The 14,301-nt window shown below is 42.4% G+C and overlaps 1 protein-coding gene across 1 annotated transcript in view; it reads right to left on the minus strand.

Moving 5' to 3' along the window:
• LOC145394031 (uncharacterized) overlaps positions 1 to 14,301 on the minus strand; it is a 37,440-nt gene that overhangs the window by 6,821 nt on the left and 16,318 nt on the right. Inside the window, exons 6-8 of the mRNA XM_080268001.1 lie at positions 10,201 to 10,451; positions 8,106 to 8,213; positions 2,395 to 2,606 (exon numbers count right to left, since the gene is read on the minus strand). Coding sequence (XP_080124127.1) covers positions 2,395 to 2,606; positions 8,106 to 8,213; positions 10,201 to 10,451 — 571 coding nt within the window. The remainder of the gene's footprint in view (positions 1 to 2,394; positions 2,607 to 8,105; positions 8,214 to 10,200; positions 10,452 to 14,301) is intronic.

Below are 14,301 nucleotides of genomic sequence, written 5' to 3' on the forward strand. Positions count from 1 at the left end.
GCTCTGAACCTGTCATGGTGACTAAATAGCACTACGACAGGGCAGGCTGGAAGGGACTTCATAATTTTTTCATGGATGTTCCTTGGATCTCCTTTTTCTCCCAAGATGCAAATTCCACATGGGCCACATACAGGATTTCATTAAAGTCGGCATGGAAACATTAATTCCCCATCACAGTTACAGAAAAATATGTAATTCTCCTAAATGGTTTGACCACAATTGTGCTTGAGTAACAGAACATAAAACAATAGCCTATAACACTTATACAAGGACCAAAACCAAAGAAGCCTTTAACTATTATAGAAATATCAGAAACCATGCCAAAATTATTATCAATCTTTCTAAATCAAACTTTCTACATGGACAGGCTAACAAACTACTAAACAACCCAAATGATAACAAAATATTCTGGTCAACCCTTAATTTATTCAAAACTAACTTCACTAACACCTCTTCCATTCCACCTTTACAGTTCCCCAATGGAAATCTAGTAAGTGACCCACGTGGAAAAGCCAAACTTCTTGTTGACATTTTTTCAACAAACTCAACCCTAAATATAGAAATCACAATATTCCTGTACTTGATTTTGATTCCCCTCAAATATCTCCTTTCATGATTCACACCAGATATGTACAAGCTGCATTACAGAATCTATCAGCAGACAAAGCTACTGGTCCAGATGAAATTCTTCAATAGTACTTAAAAATTGCTCCTCAGTGTTGGCTTCTGTACTGACAAAATTTTTCCGCTTATGCATCCATACCCCAACTTTTCCAGCCTCTTGGAAAGAAGCAAATATCCACCCTGTTCCTAAAAATGGGGCAACTTCTGATCCATCAAACTATAGACCAATTGCAATAACTTCCATTCTTGGTAAAGTTTTTGAGACACTAATTAACAAACACATAATCAAGCAACTAGAAATCAATAAATTCATCAATGACTGGCAGTATGGATTTAGACAAGAACGTTCAACTGTAGATATCCTTTGTCTTCTTACCCATCAGATTAACAAAACAACAGACCAACACGGTGAAACACACACAATACCACTTGATATATCAAAAGCATTTGACAGAGTATGGCACTGGGCCTTATTGTCTAAGATGTCACACTATGGCCTTGCATCACTGGTTCCTCTGATTTCTTTTTACCTTCATAACAGAAAAATATGGGTCATGGTAGATGGAATTTATTCTCAGTTTCATTCCATAAATGCTGGCATACCTCAGGGATCAGTTTTGGTGCCAACCCTCTTTCTCATTCATATAAATGATCTCCTATCTGTCACTCACAACCCAATACACTCTTATGCTGAAGACTCGACCCTTCATAGTTCTTTCACATTTAGTACCTCCTTACACAGTTTGATATTTTAAATTCCCAAATAAACACAGCACTTTCTCTGAACCAGGACCTTTCTAAAATTAATCAATGGGGACAAACAAATCTGATCTTATTTAATGCTCAGAAAACTAAATACATTAATTTCTCCAACAGAAAGGATCCTTCAGACTCTCAAATACTTTTAAATGATGTCAATATTCCCATATCCACTACAACTGATATCCTAGGTGTTACTCTAAACCCCAACCTAAGCTGGACGGCTTATGTTAAATCCCTTGCTAAAAATGCTTACCCAAAATTGGGACTTATGTAGAGAGTTCGTGAGTTCTTCACCGATGAGCAGATGGCCACAATATACTAAAGTCAAGTGCGTTCTCAGATCGAATACTGTTCACCACTGTGGAGTGGATGTGGAGTGGCTCTATTAAGGCAGTTAGACAAATTTCAAAATAAAGCCATCAGATTAATCAATAATCCTACCAATACGCAGGACTTTCCTCCATTATCAGTACGTAGAGATGTTGTTTCTTTAGCATTATTTTATTGATATTTTTACTGTAAGTGCTCTGACGAACTGGCTTCAGTTGTGCCACCCATTCACATCTTATCCCGAAATACTCGGGCAGCTGCAAGTGCCCATGAACTCACACTCTCTCCCCCCCGCAATGCAGTACCTCTGCTTATCAAAATTCATTTATCCCCAGAACTACTACTCTCTGGAATTCACTTCCTGGGAGTTGTTTCCCACAAACATTTAATCCACTTCAATTCAAATCCAGTTGTTATAAATATTTTATGAATGGAGGATGTCTTTAGGCACATGGACTTATTTTTTTTCTTTGTTTTTTCTCCCTCCATTCATTATTTAAAAAAAAAAAAAAAAAAATACTGTACTTCTTCACCCCATCCCTCCATCTCATCCTCATCAGTCTCTCCCTCTCTCCCCTTCCACCTCACTCACATGCATTTCCCTAATTAATATCTCTCTCCATTCTCTCCACATGGACAAACCACTTAAAACTTTCCAGCACATCCACATCAGCCTACCTTTATGTATCCTCATATGTATCCTGAGGTTAGTACGGGATGAGAGGACCTTGCCACATACAGAACACTGGCATGGGTTTGGTCCGAGGGTGTGTTTGTGCCTCATGTGTACCTCCATGTGGTTCTGGGTGGTGAAGTACTTCTGGCAGTGGCTGCATTGATATGGACGTCCATTGTTGTGTTCTGTTTGTTGGTGTTCTTGCAGATCCACTCTGCACCCGGGGAAAAATAAGAAACTATGTAGATGACATCAGTGGCAAAAGCAATATTCAAAAACATGCCTGTACTGTAAAATACCCCTGTAGTGTTGATAATACCAAACTACAGTGTATATCATGTAATAAACACAGTAATATGTTTGTGACAAAACAGTACACTTATTCACACAATAATTATGATGCATCTTAGCCAGAAAAAATACCTTCATTTAGTCACAATGTGGTGCTTTTGTCATATACCCAAACTAAGTTGCAAGCAGAATAGTTTCCTGTAGGGCACACTAGGAAACAATTTATTGTATAGTACTAGATGAATGGTAACTAATCAATATAATTACCATCTATACTGGTGGTCTAGTGGGTTAAGCTGGTCTGTCCAGATGTGGTTCACAAAAGACAGAGTCCAATGGCTGACTGGGGTTTATTGGTCACAATGCCACTCAGGGATTTGTAACTGGTCACCCTCACTTTACATGTCTTAATTAAGCAGCCAAGCCTTAGGCACCTATGCTCCTGATGGAGCAGTACAGGAGAGGAAGATGCATAAATGGAGATATTTTAAATATAACTTTCATTAACCTCTTCACTAGAAAAAATTTCTCCCAAGATGGTAAAAAAAAAAAAAAAAAAAATCTGTCAAGGCCTGTGAGATGAAGCTAATATTTCTGGGGGTTTGTCTGATCAGTGAATGAATGTCTGGTCCATTTCACTGGACATGCTAACAACAGTTCTCCCTCATGCCATTACTGTACTTTCATGGTTTCCTGGATCTACTTCACCCCACCTGCTGGAGGGTAAAAGGGTCAGGACAAAGATGCAAGACGACTAAACCCAAGTAAGACATCATCATAGCTGGGTAGCAGCTTCAGTCTCATGAATGAATCTGTGTGTTGATTTTTTGTCTGCAGTAAAATCTGCACTGCCTGCAGCATTGCAACTGTGAACTGCCAACTGTTTCAAGAGGTTGTCTGAGATGATAAACTGTGTAAGCTATGCAAGTTCAAAAACTGAAATATGAGATGCCCACTGCCAGAGGGGCATAATCCACAACCTGGTGATTTTCAGATTTTCACGGGAAATTACCCTACAAGCCTTATTCTACCACGTGGTAAGTCTGGCCAAGGTAAAAGCAACATTCCAATAAGGTAGATCAGGAGCTGAAGTTGCATGTTTTGGAGTGCATTGAACCTGTGATCAGGTCTGGGTTTAGAGAGCTAGATGGGCATACTCCTGGCAGCACACGGTGCTGGCTTCAGCCATTAAGAGCACGTTTCTCGGATACGAGGGTTGTCATGCTGCCGCTCGACTAATCATGCAAGTCCATGTGTGCCATGGAGCACCAGTAGCCATTAAATACCTCCAGGGAGTGTACACTTCCTGGTGCTGGCCCTTTAACTTCAGCTTTTTACCTGGATTTATGCAACATGATGAGTTCTAGTGATTCACCTGTGGAAAATGAATGACCAGTGCATACACGGAAAAGACTTAGCAAGCCTGAAACCTGGGAGAAATATGCTGCAAAGAAGAAAAGAGACAGTGGGGAAGTCTGACCTGGATGATGATTTCCTCGACTATTAACTCCACACCCATTAATTTACTCAAGCACTACTCATTCCTAGAAATTATTAACTCCACACCCATTAATCCATTCAAGCAATACTCATTCCTAGAGATTATTAACTCCACACCCATTAATCCACTCAACCACTACTCATTCCTAGAGATTATTAACTCCACACCCATTAATCCACTCAAGCACAACACATTCCTAGAGATTGGTGAACATTCACATTTTATAAATTTAATTTCCAACTGATATTAATACTATAAGTCTTCATTACCATCTAAACAAAAATAAAACATATAAATCTATCTACCTATCTATAGCCGGATGCCCTAATCCTGCAAAGGGTGGCCGCAGACAAAACGCCTCCAAGTCGCTCTGTCACCCACCATTTGACTACCCTCCCCGTGACTCACTCCTCTCTCCCTCATTACCCCTCAACTCCATCCCTCCACCTAATCCTTGGTCCACCCCTCCCTCTCCCTCCCTCCAACTCACCTACATACACACTCTTAGTCAGTCTTTCATTCTCCATTCTCTCCACATGTCCAAACCACCTCAGTGTATTTCTCCTAATCTTCTCAACCACATACACTTCCACCCTACAACGTTCCTTCACTTCTTCATTCATCAACCTGTTCCTCCATTTCACTCCACATGCTCCTCTCAAGCAACTCATTTCCACTGCTCTCACTCTTTACTTGCTCCCCTCTTGCAAGGTCCACGCCTCGCTTCCATACGTCAGGGTAGGGATCACAATACTATCATGCAGTGACTTTTTAACTTCCATACTCACCTCCCAACTTCTCATCACTGCTTTCAGTGAACCAACAACCTTCCTTCCCTGCTGTACCCTTTCAAGCACTTCATCCCCCAACGTTCCAACTTTACTCATCACACTACCCAAGTACTTGAATGCACTCACATTCTCCAGATCCTCACCATCCAACCTCACTGTACATTCTGTGACTTCATTCCTCGCAAACACCATAACTTTAATCTTGTTTACATTAACTTTCAGATTCCTCTTCCTACACAATGTCCCAAATTCATTCACCAAACCTAGCAACTCCCATTCATCTTCACTTAACAATACTGTATCATCAGCAAACAGCAACACCGGAATCTTCCACATCTCACCCTCATTCATTAGAGCCACCCCCACATCCACTGCCCTACCTTGCACCAACTTTACAACCCCATCCATGTATATATTATACAGCCATGGAGACATCACACAACCCTGTTTCAGACCCACACTGAGATCAAAGAACTCACTCAGCTCACCATCCACTCGCACCGTAGCCCTAGCTCCTTCGTACATACTCTTCACGGCACTCAACAATTTCCCCTCCACTCCATATGTTCTTAATATCTTCCACATACCTTGCCTATCTATTCTGTCATAAGCCTTCTCCAAGTCCATGAAGGCAGCATACACTTTCTTTCCCTTCTCTAGATACTTCTCCACTAAACATCTTAGAACAAATATCTGATCTACACACCCTTTTCCCTTCCTAAATCCCCCTTGTTCATCTCCAACTAGCTCCTCTGTCATATACCTAACCCTATGAATGAGTATTCTACCATATATTTTTCCAGTCACAATAAGATGGCAAATACCCCTATGATTACCACATACTTCTCTCTCCCTTTTTCCTTTGTATAAACGAACATTTATACCTGATTTCCAGTCCTCTGGAAACCTTCCCTCTTCCCAAGTCAATCTACGCAACTTCCATATCCACTCCACAACAATCTCACCCCCATACCTCAGCATTTCATCACACATTTCATCAATTTCTGGGGCCTTTCCCATCTTGATCCTCTTCATTGCTTCCACTACTTCCACCCTACTGATCTCTTCCTCCCTCCACTCAACTTTTCTTCTCCCAGTCATTCCCTAGCCACTTATACTCGCACTGCTCTCACTCTCTACATTCAACATATCCTCAAAGTGCTCCTTCCATCTCCTCAATTTCTCTCTCTACTCCACCAACAAGATATTATTCCTATCTTTCACTCCCCTACTATTTCCCCTTTCACACTGCCTTACTTTCTTTACCTCCTTCCACAACAATTTCTTACTCTCCCTCCATTTCACACTCAGATTCCACCTAAATTCTTCATCCACTTTCTTCTTACTCTCCTTCACCAGTCTCTTCACCTCCCATCTCCTGCTCACATATACCTCTCTCTTCTCTCTCTCATCTTCTCCCCTACCTCTACTTGCTAGCCATTCACTATATGCCGTCTTCTTTTGTTCCACAGTTCGTTTCACTTCATCATTCCACCATGCTGTCCCTTGCACACCCTTGTATCTCCTCCTCATTCCAAAAACCACCTCACACGCGGTGCCTATCTCTTCCATGAATATCTTACATACGTCTTCCACCCCTTCCATCTGCTCTAACTCATACCTTCCCAGTCTTTCTTCCACTATGCTCTTATACTCTGCCATTTTCTCACTATCTTGCAACTCCACTCTTCTCACAGGAGCTGTTTCCTCCTGTCTTCCCCTTCGTCTCTTCAACCATTTTCTTTGCAGCTTTACCTTGGCCACTAAGTGATGATCCAAGACTCCATTTCCCCACCCTCTCCACACTCTTGCATCCGACACTTGTCTTCTCATTTGCTCATCCACACGCACGTAGTCTATCATTGCCTTTCGTTCAACAAGTTCACCATCCATCCTCCTCATTACTCTCCACATATACCTGTGGATCATCTTATGCCGAAAGTAGGTGTTAGCTATTGCCAACCCCTTACCAGCACAGATGTCCACCAAAGCACTACCATTCCCATCTACTTCAGCTGGCACACCCCACATACCAACCACTCCATCCACTTATACATTTCCAACTTTGCCATTCATGTCTCCAATCAAAAGCACTCTCTCGCTCCTCTCAAGTTCGTCCATCCATGCTTCTACACTCACCGAAAACTCATCTTTCACTCTTGCCACTCGGTCCTCTGTCAGTGCATACGCACATAGAATCACCCACGCTTGTATACCTACTTTCATCCTCACCCATACAATCCTTGCACCCACTGTTCCAGACTCTCTTATATTCTCCTTCCACTTCTTGCATATCATCAGATCTCCCTCTCTTGCCCTCTCATTCTCATTAACTCCCACACATATACCTAAACAATATTCCCACTCTCTCACCCTTTCACCTTCCCATTTAGTTTCAGTCAATCCACATATATCCACTCTTGCATCCTCAAGCACCTGAACAATCTCTCTCTCTTTCACTTCATCATTCACTCCTCTCACATACCATGTCCCCACCCTCAGAATGTCCTTTGTCTGTTCCTTAGTTGTCAATGTATGGTCCATCCTGGTCTGAGGCACTTTATTTGCTTGTTTAGTTCTTTTTGTGGGGTGGGTCACTAAACCACCACCAACTCTTTTAGTCGCCTCGTACAACAAGGGATACTGGGGGAGTATTCTTGAAAACCCCCTACACCCAGGTGGGGGGTTGTACTAAGGGTAGTAATGTTTTGGATAACACTGTTGTTCCAGTCAGTAATAATTTTATAAGGTCTAATAAGGTAGGGTGGATTTTTTTTTTTTTTAGTAGTTATTTATTATTTTCTTGTTTCTTTCAATGAATAGATCTTGATTAGATGATGAAACTGAGGTAACATAATGTATGATTATGTACGAAACTCATGGTGAACTTTATCATCAACTTGAACCTCAACCTGCTGAAAACTACTGTGTGTTTTTTGGAATACGCCCCTCTAGCAGCGGGGGCCTCATATGTGCTCTCAGCGTAGGATTCAAATCCTTTCATCTTCCTGGTATAGTTTGCTGTGGAATTTGCATCCTTATGGGTATAACATACATAGTAATTTGGCTGGTTGGGGAATGAGAGTGTTAATGTGCTGGCCAAAAGATTAATGTGGGGATGTCAACTGACCTGCTAAAAAATACAACCCTACACACTCGGCACTGCAGTGGGCCAGGCTTCCTCTTTGCTTCACTCTGCTTTCTTTCGCTTCCTCCAGCTTCTCCAGTTTCTTCACCACTGCAAAAACATAATTATTACCCCCTAAAATCTGAATACAGTACAGTAGTAATAAATTTCTTGCTAATAATGATGACACAACCAGGACATTTATATGATAAGAAACCTCAGTTTTCCATGGATACCAAATAATATATGGTAATCCCTCAATTATACGTCTTCACATTATACAGCGCTTTTTGCAAGGCTCTCTTAAAACAATATCCAGCAAAATTAGGCACTATCTGGCTCAGAAACGGGAAGCAATTGGCAGTACTATGCACTTTCCGGCAGTAATGTGTATCATCTGGCTCAAACATGGGACCCAATCGGTACGTGGGCAGACCCCACAATGCACCAGCCAATTACAATGCACTGCAGGAGTAGCCTGCCCAACACGCCAAGCCTACTGTCGCTCTCTCATGGACGCCATATAGTGAGGACATTTCTGTGAGCTGTGCATTTGTGGCCCATGCAGTGCTTCCCCTTAGCGCCATGACTTTGCCTGTGGCCTCTCATGCCTCAATCATTGCTGCAGTGCTGTGACTTTCATTGTGACCCATCAGTACCCTGTGTCCTAGTGCTCTGACTACTGTACCCTAGTTCTGAGTGACTGCTGATTTTGGCTTTAGTAACAGTACCCTGGCTGCTGCAAGTCCTGTTTGCCTTTTGCCTGGTCCTTGTTGTTGTCTCCATGGCTCCTCCATCACCTGCTAAGAGGCGTTGTATCATTTCTTCCATGGAGTGGAAGATGGAGATAACGGAGAAGATGGAGCAAAGCTGGACCATCACAAGGCTCAGCCAGTACTATGACATGCCCCGGACCACACTGCAGGATGTATGGAAGAACAAGCACTCCATCAGGATGTTCTTCCAGGGTGACCGTGGCATGACTGTTCGATGGGATGAGTGCAAGATGATGGTTAATCCATGCTAAGGCAAACTCAACCAGGCCTATCTGAAGTTGTTCGGACAACAGCGGGGTTGTGTCGTGATTGTGCATTCCGTCGAGCTGAAGGCTGCAGCCACCAAGTTCACTGAGCAAATGGGCATCGCAGATTTCAAAGCATCTGTAGGTTGACTGACTCAGTTCAAACATCGACACGGGCTCTTACAAGAGTACTGTTGGTAATGCATTTCAGACAAAGCTTAAAAGCCCAGCTGATGCAGAAGGTGATGTCTCAATCAGGTTTATAACACTGATGAAACTGGTCTCTTCTTAAGGTGGGTCCAGAGTAATAATCTGGCTGACGAGAAGGTGTAGTCGATACCTGGTAATGAGGTGAACACACAGCGTGTCTCTCCTTTGTGTTGTGTCAGTGCAGCAAGTTCTTATCCTCTGAAACCTGTTATGGTGGGGCATGCAAAACAGCCATGTCATCTCTGGGGTTTGATGGATAGTCTCCCAGTGATTAATATCCACTCACTCATGGGTTGGTGAAGGAAATTATCCGTTATCAAACGGAGAGTCTTGGCCTTGCCTGCAACCATGTGAAGACTCTGCTCCTGCTCATCCTTCTGAGGAGTTGATTGGGGATGGAGATGATGATGATGATGATGATGAATAGTGATGGTGATGGACAATGACAACTGATGATGATGATTCAAGACTGAAAATAGATGATGATGGATGATGATGATTCATGATTGATGATGGAATATGATGATGATGATTGACTGACTGATTGATTGATTGATTGATTGACTGACTGATTGATTGATTGATTGATTGATTGACTGACTGACTGACTGATTGATTGATGATGATGAAAATGATGACAATTAATGATGATGATGATGATAATTAATGGTGATGATGACTGATGGATATGATGATGATGATGATGATGATGATGAGATAATGATGATAATGAATGATGATGATTATAATGAATAATGATGATGATGATGATGATGATAATAATATAATAATAATGACAACAACAAGGATGATAACAATGAAGGACAATGATAACATAAATATGACAACCTAACAAGAACAACTTACCATTCCTGGCCATCTTCACTGTCATCATCTGTATAGCTCTTGACAACAACTGGTGCAATTACATCTTGTGGGTGACTCTGACCACCAGTCTGCTGTGTATCATCTCCAGTAGGCTGTTGCTGTGTACCTTGTGCATGTGTCTGGCCTCGGGTGCGTGTGGTCCTCTTGGCTGTGCCCTGGCTCCTGCCACGCACACCCCTGCCGCCTCGTCGTCTTATCCCTGTTGACCCACTTTTATCTGCCTCAGATTCCTGTTACATCAAAGATGCAAAGTTGTTATCTATCTGTTCTCAACTGTCCAGTCCAGTATTCCATCAATGGGAGTGTAGGAGTTTGAGGCTAGACTGCTCGTCCAGATATTTAAGGCTTGTCCCTCAGAGGTATAACATAAGCAATTAACCAGTTACCTCTCAGAATTAAATTTTTATGGACGACATCCAGTTTGACTGCCTTAAGTCAGCAGACCACCAGACATCTAAAAAGTACAGTATATGAGGGAATGGGGCTCATGCACTACATTAGTATTGTACACAATATGAAGGCCCATCAAAGTTGCTACATTCCTGAGTATTAGGACTGCTTTACTTTCTGGGTCTGTATTTTATAAATAAATTTTGTAAAGTGTACTGGGCAATGATCTGATCTGTTGAAAACGGGTGATGTAAAGTGTATGTTAAGGTTCTTTAGTCACCCTTGAAACACCTGAATACTTTTGTACTGTACCTGCTTTTGCTTTTGTCTACACTCCTCCTTATGCTATGAATTCCATAAGCCTATCAAGACAGGGTACATATTATACCCTTAAAATAACAAAATAAAAGTAAGTATGGTGTACAAAAATAAAATCAAATAAAATAAAAGCGAATTACACACGTATCATATTGCATTGTTCATCAAGGCTCCAACATGGTTGCATGCATTGGTCTTGGTCACCTAATGGGAGCTCTCCACACTCCTCAATCTCAGGCAGCCTCCCTATTCAGCCCCTTATCCCCAAGGTCACATTCTATGACCTTGTCTCAGGTCTTTTTTTGGTCTGCCCCTTGCAACCCTAACCATGACGTTCATACTTCTCACCTTCCGCACCCAACTTTCATCCTCCATCCTCTCAACATGCCTAAACTATCTAAATCTACCCTCCTCAACACAAAGCCAATACATTCATGTCCTATCCTTCCTCTCAGCTCCTCATTTGCAATCTTAGCCCCCCTAGGCCTTGCATTCAAGGATACGTTACACATCCGTCTAATCATTGTCATTTCTGTACGTCTGAGCCTACAAACATCTTCTTTCTTTACTGCCCTGGTCTCACTGTCATACAGCATTACACTCATAACACATGCCTCATACAAAGATCCCTTAGCATGAAGGGAGAGTGTTAGGAGAGCCAAAAGCTCCCTGAACTTCATCCATTCCTTATGCTAGCCACAGAGGCTAGCTCCAACCCCACTTCCAGCACATAACATGCCCCCTCAAATATCAGAATCCCTCCACACACTCAAGAGACTCTCCACCAAGATCAATCACACCTGAAAAGCTCTACATGCTCTCCCCGATACCACACACATGAAATGATCATTATTTCACCGCCTACCTCTAATACCACTACATCTCTTCTTTACCCACTTATCACAAACACTGCACAAGATGGGGTACATCCTACACCCTTGTGGCGAACTGTACATGGCCACATTCCCTCTGTTCTGACAGTACTGTCAACTGCCCTAAAAACCATCACTTTTGGTTTATCCTAATTTAATCTCACACCCTTGTGCCCCATTCTGTCTCTCCACTTCCTAGATCTTTCCTCCACCTCCCTTTCATTCTCTGCAATAACTCATGGGAGTCCATTTCTGAAGTCATGTGAGAGAGCTTCACACACTATGACAAACAATAACAATAAGGGGCTAAAGACTGATCCCTGATGCACGCCAACATTCAAGGAAAACTTGTCACTCAAATCTCTGGTCACTCTCACTTTTTTTTTTTTTTAATGCAAGGAAGAAGGAACCAAAGGCTGAGCCATAAACATTTCCCTCCAAGAAAGAAAACAAAAACAATACAAAAGAGAGCCAAATTCAAGATCTGTTCATTTCGAGATGCCTGGACACACTGCATTTGAAAGACTGGAGATCACAGGAAGTAGGAAATACAGAGAGGGAGACAGTTCCAGAGTTGACCTGTAGCATAAATGAAGGACTGGGAGTAATGGTTAACCCTTGCATTAGAGAGTTGGACAGAAAAGGGTGCTATGCACCTGTCATAGAGGTGGAGGGATGCAAGCAGATAGTTCGGAGGAGCAGTGACCACTGAAGTAGCAACAGAAAAGAGATAAAGAGGTAACAGTGCAGCGAAGAGACAGAGGTTGAAGGGAGCCAGTAAGAGGAGGAGAGTTGATGAGACAAAACGCCTTTGATTCCACCCTATTAAGAGGAGCTGTGTGTGAGAAGCCTCCCCACACATGAGAGCTGTACTCTAAACAGGGGAGAATAAAGTCCATGTACAGTGTCAACAACTAAGCAGGGGTAAAGAAGGCAAACAATTGGCTTTGCACACCTAATCTCTTGGAAGCAGATTTTAAAAGAGATGCAATAAGATCTTTTCAAGATAAGTCATGAGTGAATGAAACACCAAACATGTTCAAGGATGATGCAGGATTGAGCTGGATATTATTACACATTAGTGGGTACTCCTGTGGAAGATTTTAACGGGTTGATAGGTGTAAAAACTGAGTTTTTGATGCATTAAAAACAACAAGATTATTTTTACCCCAGTCAGAGATACGAGCCAAGTCAGACATTAGGTGTGCCATAACCTCATCCCTTGTTTGTTGAAGTAACTGCTGAGTTGGACGTTGTGGAACCCAAATGGAAAGGTGAAGGGTGGAATCATCAGCGTACGAATGGACAGAGTTAGATATACAGCTTAGAAGATCATTGATGAATAAAAGGTAGAGAGCTGGTGATAAGACAGAGCCCCGAGGAACACCACTGTTGATAGATCTAGGAGAAGAACGATGGCCATCTACAACAGCAGCTATAGAATGGCCAGAAAGGAAGCTATAGATGAAGGCACAGATAGAAGGATAGAAACCATAAGAGGGCAGTTTGGAACTTAATGATTTATGCCAGACTCAATCGAAAGCCTTTGAGATGTCAAGTGCAATGGCAAAGCTTTCGCCAGTCCCGAATGGAGGATGACCAGGAGTCTGAAAGGTAGGTGAGAAGACTGCCAGTGCAGTGTCCCTGACGGAACCCATACTGACGATCAGAAAGAAGATTGTAATAGGAAATATGCTTTAAACTTTTTTGTTAAGAATAGACTCGAAAACTTTTGAGACACAGGATGTTAAAGCAATTGGACGATAGTTAGAGGGTTGGGAATCGTCACCCTTCTTTGGGACTGGCTGAATGAGAGCAAACTTCCAGCAAGAAGGAAAGGTACATGTTGAAAGACAAAGGTGAAAAAGTTTACCTAGGCAGGGTGTAAGCACAGAAGCGCAGTTCTTGACGACAACAGGAGGGACTCCATCAAGCCCATATGTCTTGTTAGTATATAGGCCAGTCTATCTATCTATCTATTGCCAGACGCCTCAATCCCGTCTGGCAGTGATGGCAGAAAATACATCAATCTGAAGAAATTTTAATGTCAGCCATGAGGAAGTCAGAGGGGGGAAGTGATGGAGGAACAGCACTGGAATCGTCTAAGGTGGAATTGGAGGAGAAAGTCTGAGCAAAGAGATCTGTTTTATCAGTAGAAGAAATAGCTACAGAACCACATACAATGCACCCTCACACAATGTGAGTTTATGGGTGGCAGAAACCCTCACATTCTAAGATTTCACATTGTGTGAACCAAAGAACTTATGAGGAATATGGTATGTGGTGAACAGCCCACCCAGGGCTTGGTCTTCGGGTCCCCTTCCAGCCTGCTCTACTCTGATAATACTTTGTCTAATAGTACTTCTAGTTGGACCAACAAAAGGAACACCATGTACCTTTATTTAAGTGACTTCTGGGCTTGTTAAGACGGGAGAAGGTGGGTATCCGAGGCTCAGGGCATCCACCCTTGCCCCGCGGGGCAGAGTGCCCCGTTGTCACG

This window comes from Coenobita brevimanus, chromosome 26 (genome assembly GCF_032717465.1).
Source record: "Coenobita brevimanus isolate Jiangsu-jjx chromosome 26, ASM3271746v2, whole genome shotgun sequence".
Classification (NCBI taxonomy): Eukaryota; Metazoa; Arthropoda; class Malacostraca; order Decapoda; family Coenobitidae; genus Coenobita; species Coenobita brevimanus.